The sequence below is a fragment of the Peromyscus maniculatus genome, chromosome 10, assembly GCF_049852395.1.
Source record: "Peromyscus maniculatus bairdii isolate BWxNUB_F1_BW_parent chromosome 10, HU_Pman_BW_mat_3.1, whole genome shotgun sequence".
Lineage (NCBI taxonomy): Eukaryota > Metazoa > Chordata > Mammalia > Rodentia > Cricetidae > Peromyscus > Peromyscus maniculatus.
This window is the reverse complement of record NC_134861.1, coordinates 48,665,179-48,693,008: the sequence shown is the minus strand read 5'-3', so window position 1 is coordinate 48,693,008 and position 27,830 is coordinate 48,665,179. Positions and strand designations below refer to the sequence as shown.

General features: G+C 46.8%; 1 protein-coding gene across 10 annotated transcripts in view; it reads left to right on the top strand.

Annotated features, from left to right (window-relative positions):
* Ccdc149 (coiled-coil domain containing 149) overlaps positions 1-27,830 on the top strand; it is a 95,685-nt gene that overhangs the window by 37,898 nt on the left and 29,957 nt on the right. For 8 of the 10 annotated variants that reach the window (XM_042285991.2, XM_042285989.2, XM_015995024.3 and 5 more), the window contains exon 4: positions 14,481-14,588. The exons of the other annotated variants lie outside the window; for them this stretch is intronic. In XM_042285991.2, the coding sequence (XP_042141925.1) occupies positions 14,481-14,588 (108 nt within the window). The remainder of the gene's footprint in view (positions 1-14,480; positions 14,589-27,830) is intronic. 10 annotated transcript variants of the gene reach the window in all.

The following is a 27,830-nucleotide window of genomic DNA, read 5'->3' as shown; positions in this document are numbered from 1 at the left end:
TTCTCTGCATGGCAGCCAATCCTCTCTAGTGGTCAGCCACCTTTCTTACTTCCTCGTCTGTCACGTGACTGTTCCCGAACATCCGGCTTTGCTCCATGTTGCTTCCGGTACAGGCCTGCGGCTGTCCTACCAATTGTAATTGTTTGGCCTTGGTGCACTTTTCATGTCTGTTGGTCCATCTTTTTGCCTGAGTTCCTTCTGCTCCCATTTCACATTTCCTTCCTTCCTTCCTTCCTTCCTTCCTTCCTTCCTTCCTTCCTTCCTTCCTTCCTTCCTTCCTTCCTCCCTCCCTCCCTCCCTCTCTCCCTCCCTCCCTCCCTCCTGCTCTCCCTCTCTCTCTCTGTCTCTTTCCCTCCCTTCTTTCTTTTCTTTCTTTCTTTCTTTCTTTCTTTCTTTCTTTCTTTCTTTCTTTCTTTCTTTCTTTCTTTCTTTCTTTCTTTCTTTCTTTCTTTCATAAAACTGAGAAATGTTTTATCAAGTCTTCTTGTTCTCCTCACACAGCTCCTATTGGAAATTTGTGAAAATTGTTTCATTAAACTGCTGAAAGTGAGCTTCTAAATTTGCTAGATGACAAAAGAGGGTATCTCAATTTAATTTCTTTTAAAATTCTTTTTAAAATGCTGGTTAACAGTAAATTGATTAAATCTGTTAATTTATGGATTAATTTGAACTCACTCCTACGTGTGTGTGAAAAAGTGATCTTTTTCCTATGACAGTTTTCTTAGACTTCCCTTCACTTTGCAATTTTTCTAATTTGCCTCATACTGTGTGTTAGAGGTTCTATGTGCCCCGGTGGTGGTGAAGTTAATGGTGGTACATTCTGGTATGGCAGGCCTCTTCACTAGAGCAGCACTTCAGACTGGTGGGTATAGACCAAGATACGGCGACTATCTGTCCTCAGCTGTAAGAGTTACCCCAACATCCTGTGTTCAGAGCTGACGGGCGTCTGTGAACACAGTTGATGGTTAATGTGCAAGGTATTGCATATAAAATGTATAGGTTCATTATCTTGAGATATCTGATGCTGGTGAACAGTGTCAAGCACACACACACACACACACACACACACACACACACACACACACACACACACTTTTATCTTTAAATAGCACCGCAGTCCACATCCACCTGTCCAGGCGCTAGCTCGCATACTCCTTCCCGCTCTATGTGACTAGCTTATAATGCTCCATGTTTGATCTAAAGTCTAATTTTTCTCTGTGGCTAATTGATGTTTTTTTCTAAACAAAATTACATGGGAGTTTATCATTACTGTTTAAAAACTGAAATCCTTAATCTTGGCTTGCTGGGTGTTTTCGATCGCTGTCGGCAGTCGTCTTCCCTGTGATTTCAGAGTTTGTTAGTATTCATGAAGGAGGCTTCCAGTTTTAAGTGCGTTCGAATTCTGTGACTTTATAATGACACATTTACATTGACTGAAGAGAATCCGATGAATTCCAGTAAGTCTGTCGAGCCGCATCCTTACCATTCTAAAAATACAAGTTCAAGGTGCCAAACACGAGCCCGGTAGCTTTTAATACGGTGCTCAGTCCCCGACCCTTTGGGAATTAACATGATGCTGAAGCTTGGGCTGAGCATCCTTCCTGCCTGGCTTGGAAGTCACTGGCTAGCCCCAGGAGATATAGGATGGGGTGGAAGTAAGAGGATTCTGAACTGTGCCCTGGTCAAGGATGTGATAGCCTTGTGGAACCAGAGGCTCTGAGATGTTTCAGGTAAAGGGCTGTGTGGTCAGCAGTCTCCTGAGATTGTTGTGCCTTTTCTCTCCTCTGAGGCATCTTTAGCAAATACAAATGCAGGGTACCCAGGTAGACTTGAAGTCAGACAGCCAGTGAATATTTTCTGAGGATAAAAATCCATGCCACTCAATGTTGGGGACGCACATACCAAAGTATAAGTCATTATTTACCTGAAGTTCAAACTCAGCTTACCTGAGAACTCCATTTTTGTGGCAACTGTCAAGGCCACTTCTTCTTGTGGTCAGCTTCCTTCTATAGCTGTATCCCCTGAGCAGGAGGGACAGGATGCCCAAAGGTCAAGCTTTGTCCTCTAGGTTGGCCCATGAAGGCTATATTCCCATTCTTGGTCTAGCCCCTGAGGGTTATTACGATCTTGGCTTAGGTTGGTCATCTGGGATGGAAGGGTCATTAGCAGTCAGCAATGATGTATTCCAGAATGTGGTGACTCACGAAGACACCTCTAGGTACCTCAGCATTCTCCTCCATAAGATAGGATAAATATGATGCCCACTGTGTGGAGTGTCCACAGCGGGGCAGATGATACAGGGCAAGCGGAGTGCTCAGCTCAGCCTGGCACAGGTGAGCTTTAGTGAAGGTCTCTCCTTCCCCTGCTTTTCTTCCTCTACCTCCTCTTCTTCTTCTCCCTTCTCCTTCCCCTCCTCTCCCTCCTTCTGCTTTTTCTTCTCCTCTTGCTCCTCCTCTTTTTCCTTCTGTACCTCTTCTGTTTTTCTCTCTTCCTCCTCTCTTTAAATAAAAGTCATTCTCTTCTAGGATGCTACCTGTCCATGGCTCCTAGCTCTCTATAGGACATGATGTCCTTCTTGGGAGCCTTTTGATTGCACTTGGAGTTCAAAGTTGCTTTGGCTGAAGAAATGGTTCCTAGCCTACAGGATCCTCGTCAGAATTGCTTGTCCAGTCCTCATGGGAGACAAAAACACAGCTGGTCTGGGGACTAGGGAGGCCAGCTTGAGTGACCCTAGGTTTGCCCTCCAGGTCAACTCCCTTGCTTATCATCCTTTCTCTTAGTGGCCCTGCTTTTTCCTCAGAGTAGGAAAGGTGGCCGCTAATGACATTGGAACTATGGAACCTACCTCTTTAGCCTTGAGAAAAAGGCAGTTTCCTGGGTCTCAGGGAAGAGAATAGGCCAGGATTTCAGGGTCAGACAGACTGGGTTAGGCTTTCTGCAGGGGTGAGGTGGCTCCCACTGAGCCCATGAGATGGGTGCTGGTATACAGTGTCATGGTCATCTGCTTTATGTACCTTATTGAAATGATCTAGGAGTAACATATGCTAAGCATAGTCAACCTTACTGTTCACTCATTCTCATTCTTTCAGGCCCCGTGGGTGACTTCATTTAATTCCTGCCCAGTCAAGTGAGGCAGGCTACGGTTATAGTCCGAGATGTCTGATCAGGGTGGAACTGGAAGCTTATGGAGGTTCAGGAAGTTACACATACATGGGATGTAGAAGTCATGTGACTTGCTGATAAGGAAGTAGAGGTTGAGCTCCACCATGCATTCCAGCTGCTGGTGCTGACTGCTGGGTCTCAGGAGGACCTTAGTGAGCACTTTGCATGTGTCCAGTGCTTCATTTGACAGGAAGGATTTGGGGTGAAAGAGCCAGAGCTAAGTCCTTGAGTTTGTTGAACTTGGTGCTGTCAAAGCCACCACTCCTTAATCTCACCTCTTATCCTGGCATCAGCCCCTCACTTCCCAAAGTATCTTGGTATGAATGACCAACAATGCAGTTATTATTAATTCTAATGGTGATACTGTGAATAAGCTGGTAAACAAAGTTATTAAATATAGGATGGTAGACAGTAATTGTGCAAAGGAGAGAAAACTGTGGCCAAAAGGTGTTCTGGCTGAGTAAATTGGGGGAACAGTCTTGGCATTAGGTAGAAGGCTCTGTCCCTGTATTTTAAAATTTTGTTCCTATTCTTAGACCAGTGAATGGTTTTGACTGGTCTTTTTAAAGTGCCCTATATCAAACCATTCAGAATGGGGAAGAACATGCAGTTGCTTTTTAGACTCTGGTTCCAAGGAGATTTTCCATTTAGCCCAAAACAGACAGTCCATGTGTTTGTAAAGGGAGGTCTGCTCATTTTCTTAACTGCTTTATGAATAGGAAGTGGGGGCATACCCCTGACATGGTGCCATCTAGCCTATGTTGCACATTGATCCCAGATGTGAGCCAGAAGGTGTAGTGTTTACCCTTCCAGCTACAAAGTGAACACACCTGGCATGAACAGATGGCACTGAACCAGACCCAACCACCAAGTTAACAGGCAATGTGGAGGTCACAAGATGTGCACACTGCAAAAGAAGTTGCCCACTTTGGTTCTTGAGATCCCATCATCCTGCAATGGCCATCTCTGACTTGGAAGGACCTCACTAAGCTCCTGCCTGTTCATTTCTTGGAAGAGAGATGCTGTGACCATACCTTATCATACCTTCTCATCCTTTTGGGAATCAGAGATCTACAAACATGTCCAAAACCATGGGCTCTCATTCTAGAAGAAGCCCATGTGCTTGTCACAAAAACTTGCCTACCATTTCATAGAGTCATAGATCCTCTGAAGCCTACCTGTGGGTCCTTGGCATTCCACAGACTGCATTTAGGAGTTGTAAATGTATTGAGGGTTCATCTCATAATTTGATAGAAAATAGTAATACATCCTTAGTTGTTGTAGTGCTGTGTGCTTTCTAAGAGACTATAGAGATGTTCATATTGATATGTGTAAGTCCTGCTATGACCTGAGGTCATGTTGGTGAGGTGCATCTTTCATAAAGGAAATGTCATGATATCCCAGTCCAGTGAATTCAAGTATAATCTTTTGCTTACTGGCTGGCTTACCCTAGGCAAGCTGAATAACCTCTCTGAGCCTCCATTTCATCCTCATCAAAATGGAGATACTAATGAGACATATTCATGAAGTTTTTTTTGAGTAACTTCTGTAGGCAGGCTTCTAATGTGTTGTATTAGTCAGGGTTCTCCAGAGGAACAGAATATATGGAATGAATCTTATATATTAATAATTTATATTCAAAATACTTGGGAGTTATTCTGGGAGCCACTACCAAGCAGAAACAAAATCACAATGTCCGGATCAGGCAAATATATATATGAGATTTATTAGAGTGGCTTACAGGCTGTGGTCCAGCTAGTCCAACAATGGCTGTCTACCAATGGAAAGTCCAAGATTCCACGAGGCTGGATGTCTCAGCTAGTCTTCAGTGTATGCTCGAATACCAAAGTAGGCTCTAATGCTTGCCAGGAAGAGCAAGGGCAAGCAAAGAGCTAGACCTTCCTTCTTCCAAGTCTTTTATATAGGCTGCCAGCAGAGGGTGTGGTCTAAATAAGAGGTGGACCTTCCCATCTCAAATAATCCTTAGTAAAACTGGGTCTTCTCACGTCAAATGATAGAATTAAGAAAAATCCCTTATGGGTTTTCCCAGCCACTTGAGGTTTAGTCAATTCCAGATGTAGTCAAGTTGACAACCAAGAATATCCACTCTATGTGCTTTGCCTAGTAGTTGGTGATTGCTTGGTGAATGCCGGGTCTTGTATAATTTTCTTGGAATTATCCAAGGCCATACAGCACAAGAGCAAGACTAGATTCTAGATGACTCTGTATGTGGTGATGATTTGGTTCAGGGTTTTGGTTCTACCTTTGATTTGTAGACTTCTTGAGCAAGTCAGTGCCATTAGTCCAGCCCATTTTGGAAGTTCTGTTCAGAGCCCTCTGCCAAGCAGTGGTGGAGAACCAGAAATGGAGGTAGGGTTTTTACACTAAGCTGTCATGAAGAATCCACCAGATAATGCTCGGACATGGGTTTAAGTCAATAGAAAGTCTGTAGTATCTGACTGGAGATGATACTGGATGTTTGGGAATCTCAGTCCCAAGCCTTTTTTAGAGTGAACTTTTAAGCACACAAACAATATCCTGGGTTGACTGGCTTCAGGTATTAAGAACAGTTAGCCAGAAACAGAACTACAGAAGCCAAAACAGAACTACAACAAGGTTAATACATTAAGAGACTTTCCCAGAGCTATGGACTTTGTTGGATTAGGTCTTTATTTTTGTTTTGGCACGTGGTACTGCCTACATGCTGAGTTTTATGGTCTGAATGATACTTCCATCATGGCGTCAGTTGTGCTAAGGTTTGGGAACCTGTTACATAAGCTAGTCTTCTTTCTGGTGGCCACCAGCCACTGACCATAATTTTGTCTGTCTTTTTTCCCTTCTTTCGTAATCTCCTTAAAACACAGACTTGAACTTCATGCTTGTAAATTCTAGGAATATAATTGTCACGCCTTCCTTTTGGACCTTGGAATTCTTTTTCAAACAACTCAATTTCCAGTGGCAAATCAGCCGTTCAAGAAGCTGTGAAGAAACCAAGACAACAGCGATTGCACTAATAGCTTCTCGTGGGATAGTGAAATGAAAACGTCTTTGCGTTACTCCAGGCAGAACTGTACACAGCGCGCCCCTTTGCACTGCGCGGAGAGATCACGGGAAGATCTCAAACGACCTTTTAAATATTTTTCTTTTGCTAAACAAGCACTTCCCGCGAAGGAGACAAAGGGGAATTGAGATGATCTTGGGTTAATCTTCTTAGGTGATGGGATTTCTTTTGGGTCACACTCCTCCTCCCCAAACTCCTCCTTGAACAGACAGTCAAACACATCTTTAATATCTTTGTCTTTGGTTGTTTGATTTCAAGCACAAGTACCCTGGGAGGCATCTCCCCTGGCCCACCAGGGAGTCCTTGCTTTCTTGCCTCTAAAAAGGAATGGCTTATTTATACAGTGACATGCGCAAGATGACAGCTCTGGAGAAAACGGAGTGTGGAGTGGCCCTGTGCAGGAAAGGAGGGGGGCTTTTATTTCAGCAAAGTCTTCTTGGTCAAGCTTATTTTAGTCCCCAGGGCTCCCAAATCAGAATGACTTTGTACACGAATCCTGGTTTGATGCGCGGAACCTAAAACTTCCTTCAAAGACTTCAAGTGCTTTGAGGTGTTCTTTCTGAACACTTTGAAAGGAGTGACTTAACTGTCGCACTAGGGACGCTAGGAGGCAACCCCGGTCCAGCTGCTCCGAGCCCTCCCCAACAGGACTGCGGCTCCATCCTGACTACCACACTCTGCCAGTTCTCCTAACGACTTGACATGGAGTGTGGGTGTGCCCCTGATTCATAAGCTCACTCTAAAGCACTTGGGAGTTATTCTGGGAGCCACCAGCAAGCAGAAGCAAAATCCTAATGTCCTGGATCAGGCAAATATTTAGTTAAGCTGTGCCTTCCCTGAAGTCGCTTAACAGGTTTGCCTGGGAAGACATTCGTCTGGGAGGGTGGTGGAGACTGAGGTAGGGGAGGCTGCCATGCTGCCCCAAACTATGAACAGTACGCGCGCACTGTCTGTAGCTGGTGTTTGTAAGTAAGGGGGCTGCCCACGTGGTGGAGGTTACTGCTCTGGCAGTCTCTACAAGCAGGGGCCCTTTGCTAAGCAAGTTTCGCTCAATTACTGCGAACATAGGAGCTACCGCTGGACCAAGACGGCATCGTGGACACTGCAGTTACATTTGCCCTCTGTTGTAGACCTTAAGAACACTGATGTTTCATCATCAACGTAGGGTATATATTTTTAAATGTATTTTTGCTCTGTCTTGTACTATGGCCCACAGAAGCTGTGGATTCGAGAGGCCCAGGATTTAAACTTCTCAGTACAGTGCAACTTGGCAGTGTTCTCTGAGTCTGGTCTCTATTTCTTTCTCTCCTTTCTTGAGAAAGTCAAGGATTTGCTTCTTTTTCTGTCCCATCTTATTTTTGTTTTGTTTTTGACTTCCTCTTCTGATAAGTCTGTAAACTGAGAGGTATGTTATAAGACTTCTTAGTATACATCAGTTATTTATGTATTGTGTATGTGTGTGTGTGTGTGTGTGTGTGTGTGTGTGTGTGCGTGCATGTGTGAGTGTGGGTACCTGAGGAGGTCAGAGGTGTCGATTCCTCCTGAAGCTGGTGTTGCAGACAGTTATGAGTTACTTGATAAAGGTGCTGGGAATTGAACTCAGGTCCTCTGGAAGGACAATACACAGTCATGACTGCCAAGACTGAGGCTAAGATTGAGTGACCTCTCTAGCCCAAGCCCTATCATTTTATATTATGATGTCGACTAACCTTTCCATGGCTTGATGACTAAGACGATGTGTATCTAACAGATTCCAGAGGACTTGCAGAAGGGAGACTAAGCTTCCCCAGTGAGATTTCCGACCAAAAGGTGGCCACGAGGTTTGGGTGAGAGGTGCTGGCTCCCTGATGTCTTCATATTAGCCATCAAGAAGTGTGACAATTGAGTCAGGCGGCGGTGGCGCACGCCTTTAATCCCAGCACTCGGGAGGCAGAGGCAGGCGGATCCTTGTGAATTCGAGGCCAGCCTGGTCTACAGAGCGAGATCCAGGAAAGATGCAAAGCTACACAGAGAAACCCTGTCTCGAAAAACGGAAAAAAAAAAAAAAAGAGGTGTGACAATTGCCCTGCGCAGAACATTCCCAGGGCACACTGTTCCCACATTAGGCTTGGGGGAGATGCTCAGGCACACAGCTGTCTTAGTTGGGGTTTCTATTGCTGTGATAAAACACCATGACCAAAAGCTACTTTGAGGGAAAGGGTTTATTTCACCTTACAACATGTAAGTTCATCATCCAGAGAAGTCAGGGTAGGGACTCAAGGCAGGAACCTGGAGGTAGTAACTGATGCAGAGGCCATGGAGGAGAGCTACTTCCTTGCTGGCTTAGCTTGTGCTTGCCTTCTTAGAGCTACCAGCCCAGGGATGGCACTGCCCACAATGAACTGGGCCCTCTAACATCAATCATCATTCAAGAAAATGTACCCCAGACTTGCCCACAGACCAATACTAAAGAGGCATATTTTTTTCCTCAACTAAGATTCTTTCTTCCCAGATGACCCTAGCTTGTGTCAGGTTGGCATTAAAAATTAGCCAGTATAGTGTGCATCATCCATGCCTCGTCCGTCCATCCATCCTGTGCTGGTCCCTGAGCTTCCCCTTGTTAAAGGAAAGGGTCTCCAGAATGGAGTGTACCAGTAGCCTTTGAACCTCACCTCTCCCAACTTGTTACTAAGGTTATATGTTATGTGTACGTTTGGGTCTACATGTGAATGGGCAGGTGTGTAAGGGTGTTCGTGGAATAAGAAAAGCATGTCTGAGCCCCTGGAGCTGGTGTTATCAGCAGTTGAAAGCTCTGGATCTCTGGAAGAGCAGCAAGTGCTCTTAATCAAAAAACCATCTCGGGGCTGGAAAGATGGCTCAGTGGTTAAGAGCACTGACTGTTCTTCCAGAGGTCCTGAGTTCAATTCCCAGCAACCACATGGTGGCTCACAACCATCTGTAATGAGATCTGGTGCCCTCTTCTGGCTTGCAGGGATACATGCAAGCAGAACACTGTAAACATAATAAATAAACAACATAAAAAATAAATAAATATATATAAAAAATAATAATAAAAAAACCATCTCATCACCCTCTGTCCCTATTTTATTCCATCAACTCTTTTTTTCCCATCTCCACCAAATTATAATTTTTGATTATATCTTATTTATCTCTGTGTGTGCACATGAGGTCAAAGGATGGTTTTAGGGAGTTAGCTCTCTCCTTCTGCCATGGGGGTCCCAGGGATCGAACTCACATGTCAGTCTCAGCAGGCACTTCCACTGGCTGAGCCTGCTCACTGGTCCGCAGTCATAACTTTAGTAGACAAACTCCTAGACCACTAGAGTGACTTACGGGTATAAGTATTCTATAGTTTGCCCACTGTATTCTGCATGTACTCCTATTACCAAGGAGAATATGCCAGCCTTTTCTAGCTTGATCTGAATATTTAAAAGAGGCTTCTTTGTGTACCTTTTTGAGCTTTTCTGCTGGGCCAATACCTGCCCTGGAGCTGGAAAGAAGCTTCCTCCCGGGCCTGTCTCCCTTCCCTCGGAAACTTAGCTCGTTGCCACATTCTCCCTGACATTTCCTTCACGAAGTGCTATTCCAACCTGATGGTCACGGAGTCCTTCTCAATAGCAGGAAGACAAAGCACTCTGCATAGCGGATAAATTATAAGCAGCCACCACCTGCTCGCTTGATGGATTGTTAGAGCAAGTGAGTGAGTCATGGGTGTTATTTTTGGTCAGGAGAATTGTGTGAACTTTGCTCCTCTATTCCAAGCTCTTGAAAATGTGCCACCCTCCCCCCTTACCCCTCTGCTTTAAGGTGTTTCTCGTGGAACTGGGTACCCTAGCAGAATAGTCATTTTGGGGTTTTTAGTTAGTGTTTCAGAGTTGAGAAGGTAGAAGGCTTGAATAGAGAAGGATTGTGTGCTGACAACCCCACTGGATAAGTTTAAAAGAAAATTATAGTTACTTGCTTTAAGGCAAGGGTTCCCCTCCCTTCTACTGCTACCTCTGAAGTCAGGTTCAAGGCTGGGGTAGATGTACTGTGAACTCACAGTCCCAGAAGTATTGTGGTTCCAACGGACCACCACCATGGCATTGTGGGTGATGGCAGGATGCCGGGCTATTGTGGTTGCATTCTTTTCAGCTGGGCTACATACTAAATAAGGTTTGATGACCATGGCTCTGGTTCTCTGAATGCCTTTCCTGTTGCAGCCCAAGCCTCTACCCCAGTGTTCTCTGGGATCATGGGTGTTTATCATGGGTTTCTGTCCTGCTCTATGTCCAAATGTCCAGGAGCACCAGGGTCAGCACTTATTAGAGTGAGGCCCTAGGTCTGGAGCCATGATGCATCCTAATTGTTCCTGGTTCGTGACAAGATAGACAGGGAAATTGGGAGCAGGCTTTCAGAGGCTTTTTAGAGCCGTCTTATGGGCATGGCTTTGAAACACAGGGTTTTCTTAAATTTATTTTCCTAATAATTCATGTTGGCTGCATCTCACAAAAGCACTCATTGATAAGAAATGGACTGAGGAATGCTGCTCTCTTGCTGCACGAGATGAGTTACTCTGGCTTTGCTAATTCAGTGGTAGTGGTCCTTAAATCTCAGGGTCTCCCCTCCTCACCAGGGGATCAAGCCATTGTTGATTGAAAAGGGAAGTCTGAGGGTGTGGCCATCTTGGTGCTTTGGTTTTCTCGTAAGTTTTGATTGCTGCTCATGGAAAGGTGCAGGCGGCCATGGCTCCTCCCCTGAGACCGTCCTTCCTGCCTAGTACCTGTCCCTCCATCTGGGAGGATGCTTCTGCTAGCTTCCTAAAACCCATGAGCCTAGCTAACGTCAGGGAACTTTCTGAAGTTCAGTGGGAGCAAGGCACGGGGAAGGAACCAGGAAATGTCAATCAAGAACATCTTTTACCTTCAGTACCTGGACCCAGCCTGTCCTGTGTCATTGAACTGCTCCCTCTCCCCCGCCCAAAGAACTCTGGGATGTGAGGTGAGGAATGCCCCTTTCCTGCCCAGATCCTTGCCCCCAGGGTACCCACAAGGCCTACCACCTCCTTTTCAATGCCACCTCCTCTGCACACTCTGTTTCCTGTACTTCATTTTTCCCAAAAGCTTAAGACCTGACCTAGTGAGTCACTCTCCTTCTGTACCATGTCATACAACATGTAATTTACATGTGAGTTACATGTGAGTTCCCGAGAGCACAGAGTTTTGTCTGTTTGGGTCATGGCTGCATCCCTAGACCTCAGACAGTGCCTAGCACAAAGCAAATGCCCAATAGTCATGTGTGTAAATAAATGAGTAAACAATGAACAATATAGGTACAGAATCATAAAGAACCAGCTGTGGCCAAAGAGGGACCTGCTGTATCCCCACAACTCTGTCGTCAAGGTATTCGAGTTAGAATCATGGGGGAGGGGCTTTAAGCAGCACCCCCTGGGTGCCCAGCCTCGTCTTCAGTATTCTATGTTTACTGTGTACCTTTCAGATCACCACATGGAAAGTTCAGTGTTAGTTCCCTTCTGAAGATGGAGAAAAATCCCCCCACCCCCACAGCTAGTGACCAAACTGGGAAGTCACTTTGATTCCCCACCGGGGAACTCCCCACAGTCAATTGGGAGCAATGGTTCCTTGTTTCTCTGCCTACAAAAGGGAGTCTAACTTTCCTCACCCACCATCAACTTTCTATCTCATGAGAGCAGAATTCTGGGAAAGTGGGAAGCAAGATATTGTAAGCTACGAGCCATGCAAATATGGGACTGAAGATTTAGATTGTACTGTGGAGTGGGGATTGTATTAGGGAAAGGAGACTGGAACCCAAGGGGCTGAGGACTTGTCCCAGGCAAGGCTGCATGCCAGGCACTGGTTTCAGTACTTGGTGTTCTTCCTCCCATTGCCAAGGCTGGAACCTCCAGCTCAACGTCTCATCTCCCCTTTTAGCTGTGTTAGAGGAGCGGGGCGGGAGAGAGAGAGACCCAAGTTCCTCGCCCTTCATGGAACTTACGCTTTAGCAGGGACAGGGAGTCAGGAAATAAACAGCGAGCAATAAACCATGAAGTAAATTATATGGTATGTTAGGGGATGGCACGCGCCTCAGACAAAAGGCACGGGAGCAAAGGGGAGGGTGGCCGTGTTAAATCCAATGGTCCAGGGGGGTCCTGTGGGGACCAGTGACCTCTATGCAAAACCCTGAAGGAGCTGACACAGGGTTTGGGCACCAAGGTGGAATCAGACCTGGCGTGGAGGAAGAAGGAGTGAGAATGGATGGAGGTCAGGTACCTGGGAGGAATGGACAGGAGGCAGTCCCAACCAGTGGGCTGTGGAGGCCCGATCGGAGGGGCATTTAAGAACGGGTGAGAATTTCATCTTTATATTCTTTCCCTTGCGGCCTTTTCCTACCCCACATAATCATGCCCTGAAGTGTAGCATTGGAGGCCTTGGAGACGTGGCCACTAGAGATGGGTTGTCCATCTGTGCCTCTGGATTTGGGTTTCCTCAACTTCCGCATGACGGAATCTGGGGACTTATCTCCGTGTGCACCCCTTTGAGTGACTGCTGTGAGGCACCATCTTTCTCCTCCCTTCCTCCTTTCACACACACACACACACACACACACACACACACACACACACACACGCGCACACACACACACACAAGCCCCGTGTGCCCGGCTGCCTTGCTCCGTGGTGGTCTTTGCCAAAGGCAGTGAGGACACGATCAGTCGGGTGAGAGTCAGAACAAGCTATGGTCTGTAAAATAAGGGCGGGTTTCTGGAGAACGGGGAACAAGGGCAAGCTGACGACTGAGTGGAGGGAAGCATGAAGCTGTGTAGGGGGTGTCAAGAGTTCAGGGGAGCCTCAAGAGGAGATGATGTATGTCAGACGGTGCGAGCAGTGCTGCTCTGGGGGAAAGGAAGGCAGCTGGCTGGCTCGGTGAGCCCCCCCCAACAGGGTCGGTACCCCAGGTCTAGATAGAAGTTAGAGGAAGCTTGTGAGAGGAGAAGCTTCTGGGGGGGGGGGTTCTGAAGACTGCGGTGGAAAGCAATAGCCTGGGCTCTTTGGCACCATGGGAACCACCATCAGGAAACAATGAGATGGGAGATTAAGGAATCCCAACTGGACCCCAATGTTGGAAACAGCTGCCTTTAGAATGGCAACCGAGGTTCTGGGCATTCAGCCTGGGGAGGTGGCGTCGTGGGTAACGTGCTTGCTGCAAAAGCATGGGGACTGAGTCTGATCACCAGCACACATGCAAAAGTTAGGCACAGCAGCATACAAGCGCAATCCCGCTGATGTGGAGACAGAGACACGGGGGATCCTTAGGGGTCACTGGCCAGATAGCCTATGGAATTGGTGGGTTCCAGGTTCAGTGAGAGACTGTCACAAATAAATAAGGTGGCGAGCAGTTGAGCAAGACATTCAATGTCAATCTCTGTCCTCCACATGTGTGAACACACACACATGCACGTACAAGCATACACACTGATTCTGGGCACTGAAGTAGCAAAGAAGAGCTCATTTAACAAGACACATCTGAAGGAGGAGAAGAAATGATCTAAATGGGACAAGAAGGTTTTCTTACATTCTCGGCCCTAATTGGAGGGCTGAACGCTATCCATTGGAAAGTGGACATTTTATTACTTGTGTGTATGTGTGTGGAGGGAGTATATACACACAAGCATGTGCTTGTGAGGGTGCAGAGGCTGGAAGAGGACATCAGGGGTCCTGCGCAACCACTCTTCACCTTATTCCCTCCAGACAGGGTCTCTCACGGAGCTTTGAGCTAGGCTAGCAGCCAGCAAGCCCCAGACGTCTTCCTGCCTCCTCCCCGACAGCACCAGGGTTATATCTGTGCACACAGTCACACCTGACTTTTTATGTCGGGGTTGGGGATTTGAACTCAGGTCCTTATGCTTGCACAGCAAGCCCCCCCCCCCAAAAAAAAATAGACATCTTAGTGACAAACTCTTAGGGAAGTTTTGAAATAGTCAAATACAACTGATTCCTCTGTAACTGGTCCATTTTTGTGAGCCATTCTGGAGATGGACCCCCCCCTCCCTAAATAATGGAGGCTTGCTGCCCACTTCACCTCCATCTCCTTGAGCTGTCACTGGGTGATGGCCATGCTTGCTGCTTTCACACACATTCACTTGCACTGGACTCTGTGGGATCCGGCTGAGCTGGATGCCGGCATCCATAATGTCAGGAAAACCCACATTTGTTCATACCTCCATCCTGACTGCTCTTGCGCTGTGTTCATATTTCCAGGCTAATCTTGCACAGCTGTTGAGAGACTCTCAGGACAGGAATAAACATCTGGGAGAAGAAATTAAAGAACTCCGGCAGAGGCTTGGCGAGGTCCAGGGTGACAATAAGGTACTGTGACTGTTGACAGGGAAAGGCTCACTGTGTGAGCGTGCCCTGGAAGTTTCTGTGTATGTAGCACATCAGGAAATGCACTGTGGCATTGGCTGAAAAGACTGTTAGAGATTTTTATATTTGCAATAATGAAAATTCACAGTTTAGCGTTTGCTGTTATCACGGCCCCTTTGTGTGTGCACACGTGCGTGCGCATGTGTGTGTGTTTCTGAGCAGCCCTAAAATATTGTTCCAACCCATTCTAGAACTTTCATTATATTCAGCTTGGTGGTAGACAACATGTGGTTGAAGGCGAAAATAAAACCAAATGTGATACTTCCTCCCTTCTATACAAATAATGGATTTGTGGCTCTGATGATTTGAATTTTAAGTAGTCATTCTACTAATGATGTTCACATCACCAATTTACTTTATTGCTAAATTTGGCAATTTGTATGGAACATTGCTCAAAATCCACTGCTCGGCATTAATCAAACTCCCCTGTTGGCAACGTTAATTATAAAATATGAACTCATAAACTCCAAACTAAATGTGTGCACTCGCTCACTCCCAGCTGAAGCTACGAACAAAAGTACAATTGAAAAAGAGAAGAAAAACTATCGAAGTTAAATTCTGTTCCCCCAAATAATTTTCCGTTTTGCCCGGCATGGACAGATTCATTTTCAGCCCTTCGCCAGAGGCGGTGTTTCCAACAGAGAGGGCGCTGGATTTCGAGTCGGAAATGCTGTATTGTGTCTCTGTGTGTTCAGGGGTGCTATCTTGGGGAGACGTTTTCGAGATGTTATCAAATTCCTTGACAAATGAAGATAGTTTTCTCTTCTGTGGGGAGTTGTTGGTTATCAGAAAGCACCATTTTGAAAGATGTTCACTTTAAAAAAGAAAAGAAAAGAGGAAAAACAAGTTTAGTACCCTTTGGGAGACAGTCGCCTAGAGGGGACTCTTCCACAAGAAAAGATCAGAAAGGCCAGTGCTGACTGCTAGGGGGAAGCCCGGATGGTTTGGATATGGTGTCGTCCCTCCACCCCACCCCACCCCTGCTGTGCACTGGAAATTTGGCATAGGATAAAAGCAACTTGGGGAAGCGTCATGGAGGAAGGTATGGTAACAGGAACAGGAAGTGGAAGCAGGAAGAGATGGTACTGGCTAAGTTTTCTCCTCTTATTTAGTTCTGGACTCCAGCTGGTAGGCACCCATAGCCCACGTTTAGATGAGTCTTCCCACTTCATTTAAACTAACCTAGGAAGTTCCTCACAGCCGTGCTCGGTCATTTGTTTCTGTGGTGATTTAAGTCATATCTAGCTGTCAGTCACGACTACCCACCACCGTCTCCAGTCACAGTTCTGAAAGGAGCTAGGACCTTTAGAAGTGGGGTCTATTAGGTTGGGTCATGAGTGCGCTCACATGGGGATGACTTACTGCCTGTTTACTGGAGCAAATCGGGTTTCTAGTTGATCACAAGGGTCAGTGTCATAGGAGCAGCTGACTCTTCTCTGCTCCCTCACTTCCTCCCTGTCCTGCTGACACCTTCTGTATCCACCATACTGCAGCCATGAGGACTAGGAGTCCTCTGAAGACGTGAGCCAAGAAAACTTCTTTACTTTATAACGTACCCAGCCATCGGTGTTTTGTTATCGTAATGGAAGATGAGGTTGGAGAAATGACTCAGCAGTTAAGAGTACTTGTGGCCGGCGTTTGGAACCCAGAGTTTAGATTTTGGCATCTGTTTAATGAGCCAGATGTCCTGAATGTGTCTGTCACTCCTGTTCTGAGTTGGGGCAGAGATAGGAGATTCTCTGGGCTTGATGGCTTGCAGCCTAGTGAAGAAAACTAGAGCCCCAGGTTCACGGAGAGATCATATGTCAAAAGGAATCCATGGAGCATGACAGAGAATACCCAAGGCCCTCTTTTATTCTCTGAGAGCAGTGCACATCGACATTTTATTTTAGCTCACAGTTCCGGGACATATAGTGTTATATTAAATGAAGTAAATATATAAGTAAAAATATTTTTAAATGCACTAAGTCTTCATTTATCTATTTTTGAGAAAGGATTTCACCTAGAGTTCAGGCTGACATGGAATTTGTATATAGATTATACTAACCTTGGCCTCACAGAGATCCACCTGCCTCTGCTGGGACTAAAGGGGCATACTTCCACTCTTTCCCATCTACCTACTATAAAATAGATAAATAAATAAACCTCTGCCATTAACATAAATTTGAAAAATTAGGCTCTGTTATTCCTGCTTGTGAAATAGGGGTGAGGAAGAGTGCCCAGAAAAAGGTTCTCATTAGCACCCCAGAGGCTCAGCAGGCTCCTATGTGGCAGATGCATCGCATAGGTCAGAGATCAAAGGTCAGCTCTGGCAGTTCCTTTCTGCAGCAGTAACAAGAGAGCATGGTCTTTCTAATGAAATGTGTAGTCGTTTCCTTTAAGCTCATAAAAATACAAAGCAGATTTTGGAGGCACCATAAACCCACTGAAACAGTTTGAAAGTGTGATTATTTCTGATTCATGCTTTTTTGTTAGTGTATTATTTCCCTGTTTCCTCTTGTTATTCTGAGCTACCCCTGATTTTAACTCTTCTAATTACCTTTCTGCTTTGCCGGTTGGTTACATCTTGATCTTTTGCCTCCCCACCCCCAAGCCCCCGCGTGTGTGTTTGTGTGTGTGTGTGTATTTGTGTGTGTGTGTGTGTGTGTGTTTGTGTGTGTGTCTGTGTGTCTGTGTGTGTGTCTGTGTGTGTGTGCATGTGCAGAGGCTGCTCTCCGAAATCTTTCTCCACAGCTCTTCGCCTTGTCCTTTGAGGCAGGGTCTCTCAATCAAACCCAGAGTTTCCTGATCTGTCTGAACTCACTAGCTCACTTGCTGTCGGCATGGCCCGTCTCCACATTTTGAACTTGGAATCACAGGGAAGCCGCTACGCTCTCTTGGCATTTTTGTGGCTTTGGAGTCCTCCTGCTTGTACAGAAAGGACTTCAACCACCGAGCCATTTCCCCAGCCTTCTTTTGCCTTTTAAGCTTAAGAAATTTGAGGAAGTATCGATGGCAGTTGATATTTCAAGGGAAGCAAAGGTGGCTGTGGTGCGTGCGTGTGCGTGTGTGTGTGCATGCGTGCGTGCATGTGTGTGTGCGTGCGTGCGCGTGTGCCCAAGCCTGGGCTTCTTCCCCTCAATTGTTGTCTGAAAGCTGTAATTTGCACACATGTCAGCTTGTATCCAAGGGTTTGGATTTAGTGACTCATTTGTGGCCTATGGAGTAATCTGTCTGCTGAAAGGTACCTGGAGGCTGTTATCTTGTTCACCAAACCCCTGCTCAGTATCTGGTTCCTCCTCTTAAAAAAAAACAAAAAAAAAAAAAAAACAAACAAACAAGGACATGGCAGCAAGCCCCAGAGTCACCATTCTGTTCTTTGCATCTGCAGTTTCGAGGCTCATGGCCACCCACCTCCAGGCCTTGATAAGATTGCTCCTTCCACAGTGGTACTAGACTTCTTGAAACTGAAGGTCCTGTTCAAAGGTAGCTGGGGCTGTGTGGTAGAGAGAGAACTGGTTAAGCCTTTTGTCTTTGAGGTCTTTGTGTGTGTGTGTGTGTTGTGGTGGCGGTGGTTTTGATGGTTGTTTATTTGTGTTGTTTTGATCCATTATGCCACGTGGGGCTCCCACTCTTCTTTCATCTCCCGGATGCAGACCATGTCCTTGTCACCGTGTGCCAGGCATCCATGGTCTGTCCACTGCAGGTTTCTCCAGCCACAGTCTGTCTGATAGCATCTTCTTCATGCAGATTTCAGCCGATCTGCCATGCATGCCTTGTGTGGTAGGATCTTGGCACCTATTATGTACTCTGGGGCCTTCTCCTTGACTCCCATCCACTCCCTTTCCAGTCAGATCGTGGATTAAATGTCATCTTAGCCAGCTCTCAGGTGTCAGTCCCTACATGCCCTCACTGCTTGGCTCTGCTTCTCCAACTGACACGTGTGTGGCCCTGTACCCTATCCCCCCCCAGGGGGGGTGCTCTGAAGATGAGTGCTCGGCCCATGCTTCAGTCTAGGACCCTTCTTAGTAAACCTTCCGGGAAGGGGCGGAATGCATTGACTGGGTGAGCAGTGCTGTGAAGGGATACAGGGAACCAAAGGAAGGCCAAAGGGACTGGCGTGGTGACTCATGAGTAATCTCAGTGCTTGGGAGTCAGAGGCAGGAGGATCTCGGGATCAAGACCAGCCAAGATGAGAGTGGGACAAAGGAGTTCAAGTGAGAGAGAGAAGACGAGAGGAGAGCACAGGTCCTCCACTCCACATCACCACACTGCTTGGTGTGAGGAACTCAGACACAGAAACACAAACTCTAGAAACGCAAAATGTCCCAGCAAGGGACAGACAGCAACTCCAGCTGGGAGCCCTTGGGCAGACCTGATAGGTGCAAGGGCAGAGGACCAATTCTGGCGACCATGGGATACCCATGCCAATCCTGCTCATGGTCGGCCCCATTCCACTCAGTATACTTAAAGCCTGGGTATTTGCTGCTTGCAGACCAAGCAGGGACCAAGGGCAGTGTTTGCTGGACACCTCACCTGTGGGAAGTGTCTCCAAGCCGCCATTTTAATAGTGACCCTTCGCCATGCCACAAGAAGGCAGGCTGTAGGTATCAAGCACACATGAGCACTGAGGTGACAGGAACTGGCCTGCCTTGGATATTTCAGAGAGACTGATTTTTCTATTTGTTCAGCTAGAGCCTTGGCGCCCTACACTTCATAAAGCACTTCCAAATGGCTTCTGGAGGGTTTGCAACTACAGCAGTTAGGGCCACTTAGTATTTGCATAAGCTGGGGAGAGGCAGGCATCTTGTGACATGTCCGGGAGCACTCGGAACTCATCACTACCTGACCTCCCTCTGACTGTTGCTCAAGAATTGGGAAGAGGAGCAAGAATGCACCCACATAAATATAAACTCCCAACCCAAACCAGATGAGAGGTGTGACAGCTGAAAACCCGCCTGCAGCTGCTCCTTCCTCAGAATTTCAGGGATTTTGTTGTTGTTGTTTTGTTTTGTTTTTGGTATGGATGTGTTTGCACATTTGTGGGTGATTGCAAGTGCATGTATGTGCTTGTACATGTTTGTGCATATATGTGGAGGCTAGGGATTGATTTCAGGTGTTTTCCTCAATCCCTTTCCTTGTATTTTTTTTTTTTTTTGAGACAGGGTCTCTTTCTGAATTTGGAACTTGCTAGCCAGCAAGGCTCAGGGATCCCCCTGTCTTCACTTCCTCTGCATCGGGATTAGACATTTCAGTGTTTAAAGGTCAATGAGGACTCTGGGGAAGAAAGTCTCCAGGCTCCACTCATTACCTTGGGGAGATTCTGAGGGTGATGCAGGGTTCATCTGTGTTCATTGTGTTCATCTGTGAGAGGAAAGAGCCAGTTATGTGGGAAGGACTCCCCCCCCCCCCATGCATCTGTACTGAGCCACTGAGCCTGCTCTGAATGGCCTTTACACCCCTGGTCTTTGCCTGCCTTTTCTTCTAGACATGGAATAGAAGGAAGGGTAAGGGGATGGAACGTGGCAGGAAAAGGGATCCCTGTGGATCTAAAAGTTCAACAGCAAGCTTGTAGAGGCTATCTGAGTCTTAAGAGGGGAGCTGGCACCAGCTCTCTGGCAGAGACAGCCCAGCTTCTGGAACACAGCCAGCTTTCTTGGCAGAAGGACTGACGTCATAGCAAACATCAGGCACCTGTTTTAGTCAGGGTCACTATTGCTGTGATGAACACTATGGCCAAAGCAACTAGGGGAGGAAAGGGTTTATTCAGCTTATACATCACATCACAGTTCATCACTGAAGGAAGTCAGGACAAGAACTCAACCAGGGCAGGAACTTGGAGGCAGGGGCTGTTGCAGAGGCCATGGAGGAGTGCTGCTTACTGGCTTGCTCATGGTTTTCGAAGCCTTTCCTATAGAACCCAGGGCCACCAGACTGGGGGTGGCACCACCCACAATGGTCTGGGCCCTCCCCCCTCAATCATTAGTTAAGAAAATATTCTACAGGCTTGCCTACAGCCTGGTCTTATGGAGGCATTTTCTCAATCAAAGTGCCCTCCCTTTGCATGACTGTAGCTTATATCAAGTTGACATAAAACTAACCAGCACACCACCAAACTGATGCCTATGATCTTGGAATGATTCGCTTCCCAGAAGGATCTGGCTGAAGAGCAGCAGCAGAGACAACCCAGGAGTCCCCATCTTTGGGCATGCTTAGACCCAAGTGTGTGCCAGTGTGTGAGTGGTCCGAAGAAATCCAGTCATTTTCTGGGGTCTCTGTCTGCTCATCTGTAAAATGTCCGTCAGTGGTGGTCAGGCTTCTTTCTGTGTTCACTCCCCCACACCTGGTGACTTCCTGTATTCTAGCAGCTAACATTGCATAAGAGGCTGAGAAACACAAAGTTCCTCACTAGGGAACGTAAAGGCTGATTGGGGAGACAGACAGAACAAAACACATAAAGTCATCAGACAGTGTCTAGTGTGAGAAGATGAGAAAGTAGGGTGGCGAGATTTAATGAGGGAATATGTGCTCCATCCTGCTCACTGTGCAGCAAGCTCTCTGAATGGGAGGGTACTGTTAGCTTTAACATGTTATAGGCCAGTGTTGCTTGAAAATCCCCTCATACCAGAGGGTCATCAGCAGTCACAAACTTCCCACCTGTGGTCCCACTATTTCCAGGGCCCCTAATATGTGCCCCAGGAGAGGTCATGATCCAAGTGAAAAGTCTGCCACGTGGCAGCTGGACCTGCAAGCTCAGCCCCCTCGTCACCACCCAGGTGTGGCTAGCAGCAAGCATCATTTTTATGCAGGGCTTCTGGAAGCTCTTCATGTGCTGTGCACCCTATTAAAGGAGCACCTGGAAGATGCACCCACAGCAGCCACCCCCAGACCCTGTGGGACAGTGACAGCAGTGGTGGCTCTTATGTGCTTTTCATTTTGCTTCATGTTAGAGATCATAGTCCTTGGCTGGCAGCAGACCCCTAACCAGCATGGCATGTGCAGAGGCGAGAAAGCTTGCGTTTTCAGCTGTCTCTGTGACAATGGAGAAATGCAGGCTTTGCCTTTAATAATAAGCTTTATATTTCCACCAACTGGCAGCCCTAAGTGCCTCTGTTTGATCGGGTGTTGGCCCCGTAAAACCACAGAGCCCTTCTGTGACTGCCGGTTGTGGAGGGTGGTTGGATGAATCTGCAGAGCAGTGAAGTTTAAGCCATCAGCCAATAAAGACAGGCCAATGAGCAAGCAGGTGACCAATTAAAGTATACTTTGTTTATTAAAAAGGAAAGAAAGAAAGAAAGAAAGAAAGAAAGAAAGAAAGAAAGAAAGAAAGAAAGAAAGAAAGAAAGAAAGAAAGAAAGCATGTTTAGCTGTGGTTGTTTGTCATGGTCTTGGATGAGAGCTGGGAAAGCTGTGTCCGAGCAAGCTGTTCCTGGGCGCTTCACAGAGGGGGTCTGTTGGACTAATCTCCAGAAGGGGGTGCCCTAATGAGATGTTCTCTCTAGAGCATAGCAGACATTTTGTTTTGTTTTGAGGTAGGGTCTCACGTAGCTCATGGGTTCAGTTCATGTAACTCATACGCTCTGGAGATGGCACAAGAAACAGTAGAAAGTAATCCCTACTTTCATGGGACTTCAGTCTTGGCAGAGCCACAACTGAATAAACAAACAAGTCCCCTTTTCTAGATTCTGGGAAGTGGAGTTTCACCATTGTACCTCTGCCATATCAGTAGGGTAGTGTGGCTGTGATCTGTGCTCCATACTAAGGGTCAGAGAGTTGAAGGTGTATTGGATAGGACACAGTCTGGATAAGTCAGCAATGCCGGGGACTAGGCAGAACGTGAGGCTAGCTGGCTAATGGTATGGGTACTTGGGAAGTACTGTCCTCACATGCCCAGGGCACAGAGACCTGGAAGAAGGAGGACAGCTCTCTAGAGGATGAAGTACAAATGTCCTGAGGCAGGACTGAGCTAGGGTGTTTTTGGGGATTACACTGGGAAGTTATAACACATGCTAGCGCTCAGCACAGGCTCTGCAGAAGCGCATGTGCTTTCCCTGAGCAGGGGTGGTGCAGAACAGTACCACAGCAGAGGACAAGCCCTTGACAGCCAGGACCAACCCCACTTCAGCCATTCCTAGGACTTGTGACTTAAACCAGTGACCTTGCCTCTCTTGGTCTGTGCCCTCACCCAACTGGGCACCATCATTATGGGCTGAATACAAAGTGGATCTTCTCCCAGTTGAACATGTTTCAGCACCCTGGACAGCACTGGTTCGGGGACAGGGGTCAAGGAGACCAGAACCCAGATTGATCCTGCCTCTTTGTAAGGAGGAGACATCAGGATCTGCCTCTGGGCAGTGTGGGGCAATGCAGAGAGGCAGCTCTGATCTGAGAAGCATTTGGAGCTCTCCATAGGGAGCCTGACACTGGATTGTGGACTCTGAAGTTTTCAGGAGGGACTGTGGAGCTGATGGCAGGTGCCACACTCAGATGAGCAGAGAGGCAGGCATTGGAAAGCAGGGGCCCAGAGAGGGAATGGCTTTAGCTGAGATGAAATGTCTAGGGAAGTCTCTAATCTGAGCCTTGACTAGGACGACAGGAATGACTGGGAAGTTCTATGACTATGGGCAGAGGATGTACAGATGCCTGGGAGCTGGGATGGGTACCAGGCGGCAGACAGGATGGATGAAGTGCAGACACAAGGTAGCAGGAGATGGCATTGGGGCAGGTAAGGAGGGTCATGTGGGCCTCTCTGTCTTAGCAAGGACTCTGCACTCATCCCATTGTAAGAGTAAGCCACTTCAAGTGTCTGTTGTGGGCAGGAAGCTATGAGCACATTGCTTTTGGGGCCCAAATATGGAGCTCATTAGCTGATACACAACCTAGTATGTGGATGACAGTTTCTTGAGACCCAAGTGTGGAGCACAGGCCATCATCTTGTTATAAGTGACAAACTTTTTATTTCTTTCTAGTTTTTTGAGATCCAGTTTCTCTGTGTAGCTCTGGCTGTCCTGGAACGTACTCTGCAGACCAGTCTGGCCTCAAACTCAGACTCCACCTGCTTTGCTTCTGCCTCCTGGGTGCTTGGATTAAAGGCATGCACCACCATGCCCAGCAGACAAACTCTTTTGCACCGGCACTGATGTATCTATAACATCATGCTTATCTTTGTATTTTAAATTCACAAATCACATGTGGCATGGCAAGGTTAGGTGACTTTGTCAGGGCACAAAGCTAGGATTAGCAGAAGAATCTGAACACAGGTAACACTCAGATAATAGTGGTTCCCATCCTGGCTGCCTCCCAATGCCCATTGGATAAAATGGATTCCAGCAAATGGAAACAATATATAAGTTAGCGGATGTTAAAGACCTTGGTGGGGGGGCTGGGAAGAGGTCCAAGAAGGATTCAGCCTCTCTGACTCAAGGACTAAGTTAAGCCTGGTAGGGCCTGGATAGCTGATGAAGAACCTGGAGCCTTCCTGCTACATTGATTTGTTCCCTGTCCCTCAGCGACATCTGAGCTGCAGCTGGGCCTTGCACACCAGCCAAGGACTCATGTCCATAATTCGTTCATAAACATTTATTTCTCTCTAAATCAGAAAGTGGTGATGTCCCTTGCTGACAGAACACTAGTCCTCTTGGCACTAGGAGACTAGCTGTATCGTTGTGATGCCCTGTTTGAGGCTAGCAAGAGTTGGGGAGCAATGCTTATTGTCCCTTCCCATGGTAGACAGCCACCCCCTCATGCTCTCTTGTAAGCCTGGGTCTGGAGCTCAGCTTCGGCCATCTCTGAAGACAGCAAATTTCCCCAGGTGGTTGTTAGGAGCTCTTGAATGGATGATGATGATGATGATGATGATGATGATGATGATGATGATGATGAAGTGATGGTGGTGGTGGCGGTGGTGATGGTGAATGACAGCAGCAGCGATCATAACGGCAATGATGGTAATGAAGGTGATGGCGATGAGGATAACCATGCTGCAAGCAGCTGATGATAGTTAGTCACACACTTTCTCTGCTCCTGGACTAAGCTAATGTTGTAGAGAAAGAAGAACACCTTCCGTTCTTCATGGCCATGGCTGTCATCATCATGGGGCAAGCTCAGATTACCTGGATGGTCCTTAAATCTCACACACAGTCCAGGGCAAACAGTTGCATGCATGCTTCCAAACTGTAATGTTATTGATGACTGCAAACACTACAACTTTGCATATATAGCTGGGAAAATGGAGTATATGTACATTGAACACATAAATGCAATCGCTCTCCGCATAAGGGGAGTCACTCCGTTTTTAGAATGACTTCTCTTCTTCACCTATGTGACCTCTAACCCAGTATTCCTTGACTTGCCTCCACGCTCTCTCTTGTTTCATGCTGTGCTCTTAGCAGAGAGATATAGAGGCCTGGAGAATTGCTCATTCTTGGGGAGTGAGTGTGGGAAGCCCTAGGCAGGTGACCCTAGAGCCTATGAGCTGTCCTTGTAGAAGGCAGGCTTGATGCCCTGGCCTCTATGTAGCTACAGTGATAGTCTCATCAGGTCCCTTCTGCTGACTGAATTTAAATTTCAGACCCAACTTGAGCTTCCATTTAAAAGTGTTTCAACCAGCTCAGCCCTGCAGTGTGGGAGCAATATTATCTGCACATTAAACACCAAATGATAGCTAACATGTTGATTGACATTTAACTAGCATCCAGTGTGAAGATGGCTCTGTTGTGTGGGGTTGGGCCTCACTAGGCGTGTGTAGTAATTAATTGGCACTGAACAAACATAATCATATGACTCTTCAGTGAAATGTGCAATGAGGCCAGTTGTGACTGGAAATTGAGGTTTCTTTACATCTAGCTCAGGCTGTCTGTCTAACATGTTACATGTCAGAGGAAGGCTCAAGTTTTCAAGACACAGCCTCAGTCTCCTGTGGTCTCCTGCCAAAAGCCTGTGTGCTTCTGATCCAGCCTCTGGGGTTTGACAAACGCTGCTTCTCAGCTTCGCTGTGTATCTTTGGGGATGTGCTTTTCAGAATCCTGTTGTCCTGAGCCAAGGACCAGGTGACAGGGAAGATGTTTCACATTCAGGCTCTTACTTGAATCAACCACTTCTGCTGTCCATGTGCTCCACGAGGCCACTTCGACACTGAGTGTGAGAGAACTGGCCGTCTGGTCCCCGGAAAAGTGGGGAGGCTCCTGCCAGCCTCTGCCACAGCTACCATGCCAACACTTAACACAACTATGTTTTCTGTATGCTTCCATTTAATGTGAACTTATTTAACAGAGATGTTTAATTTATCAGCACTGAACTAAAAGGCTTACCCATTCTTTAACTTAGACTCAGAGGGAGCTGCCTTAATTCACAAATTTTCCCGATGAGGCACATCACAACCTTCCTTCTTGTACTCAGAGACACTAGACAGCATCCAGGCAGTATGCATGAATCCGTTGTCAGGAGACCTTTTCCACACTGCCAATGGGAGTGTAGATTAGTAGAGCCATGGGAGGAAATTCTGTAGCACTTCAAATTATAAATAAATAAAATGTTATATATGTACAGCAAACTATAGCAGTTGCACTGCCGGGTATGGATTCAAAGGAATAAAATCAGTGTATTGAAAAGATGCCTGCATGCCCACGTTCCTTGATGTGCTACTCGGGCTAACTACAGCATGATGTCAACCTAAGTGTCTATCAATGGACTGGATAAAGAAGATATGGTACATGTACCCAGTGGGATACCATTCTGTCTTCATAATGGATGAAATCCAGAAGACATCGTGCTAGCAAAAGAAAGAAAGAAAGGAAGGAAGGAAGGAAGGAAGGAAGGAAGGAAGGAAGGAAGGAAGGAAGGAAGGAAGGATAAAGAAAGCACAGAAAGACAATTACCACATGATCACATTCATATCCAGACTCTTAAAAGGGTTTTTCACAGAGATGGTGCACTAGCTAGTTTTTATTGTCAACTTAACACAACCTTTAATCACCTGGAAAGAGAGCCCCTTACCTGAAGAATTGCCTCCATCAGATTGGCCGGTGGCCATGTCTGTGAGAGGTTATCTTGATTGATGTGGGAGGGCTCAGCCCACTGGGGTGGGGCTGGGAGAGAGCACCATCCCTGGGCAGTTGCATCTGGGTTACCTGAGACAGCTAGCTCAGCATGAGCCAGGAGCAAGGCAGTCAGTAGCTCCGGTTTTGCTTCCTGCAGTTCTTGCTTGAGTTTCTGACCCAGTTTCCCTCAGGGATGGGCTGTGGCCTGGAAGTGTAAACCAAGCCCAACCCTTCCCTCCCCAAGTCGCTTTTGGCCAGAGTGGTTTATCACAGAAACAGAAAAGCGAACAGGACCGAGTAGCATAGAGAACAGTGTTTCTCTGAGAGTGAGGTGGCATGGGAGAGCACAGGTGTCAGCATCCTGACACAGCCACACTTTGGAAGGATTAAGTGCCACACTTTATTGCGCAGTAGGTGACTATGGTCAATTGGCACCGTGCACTGTGTATTGCAGAACAGTTAGCTTCCAAAGAGTTCCATGATAAATGATAAACGTGGAAAGTGAAGTCTGTATTAACTACCCTGCCATGACCATCATACAGTATATACATGCCTGTAGGCAACACACTGAGTCCCACAAGTATGTGACTTTTATAAAACCACCAAAGTCATCAAAGAAAAATAAAAATGTGGGCACTCAGCACCAAGCAGGCCACAGACAGGCCATCCATAGTGTGAGGCAGGGAGGCAGAAGGTGGGCTGAACGTCTGGCCTTCACATTTTTCTCACTCTGTGAATGACACTGGAAGACTTTGAACATGGATTTGGGGGTGAAAACAAGTAAGTTGCATGGAGTAGGGAAACCCACAAATCCATGAGCTGTGAACTCCAAGGATAGACTTAGCAGATTCCATTAAGAATGCAGTTCTGTGTGTGAGTATCCTCTATCCTCTGCCAGGCTGTGGCCCGTGGCACACAACAGACATTGTGAGATTCAATGGAGCGGTGAAGGGTCATTGCATCCTGTCTGCATTTCTACAGTATTCATTTCTTTTCAAGTTCATTGCTGTTATAACTTGAATTAGGTAATTCTGCCTTGGCTTAAATTAACTTTCTGTCGATCACCTGACCCAAATCCTTCAGAAATGCTGAAGTTTAGGCCCTTGTACTGGTCACCATTCTAAGGCTCAAGCAGAAGCAAGAAAGAGCATGCTCACAGTGAGCTATG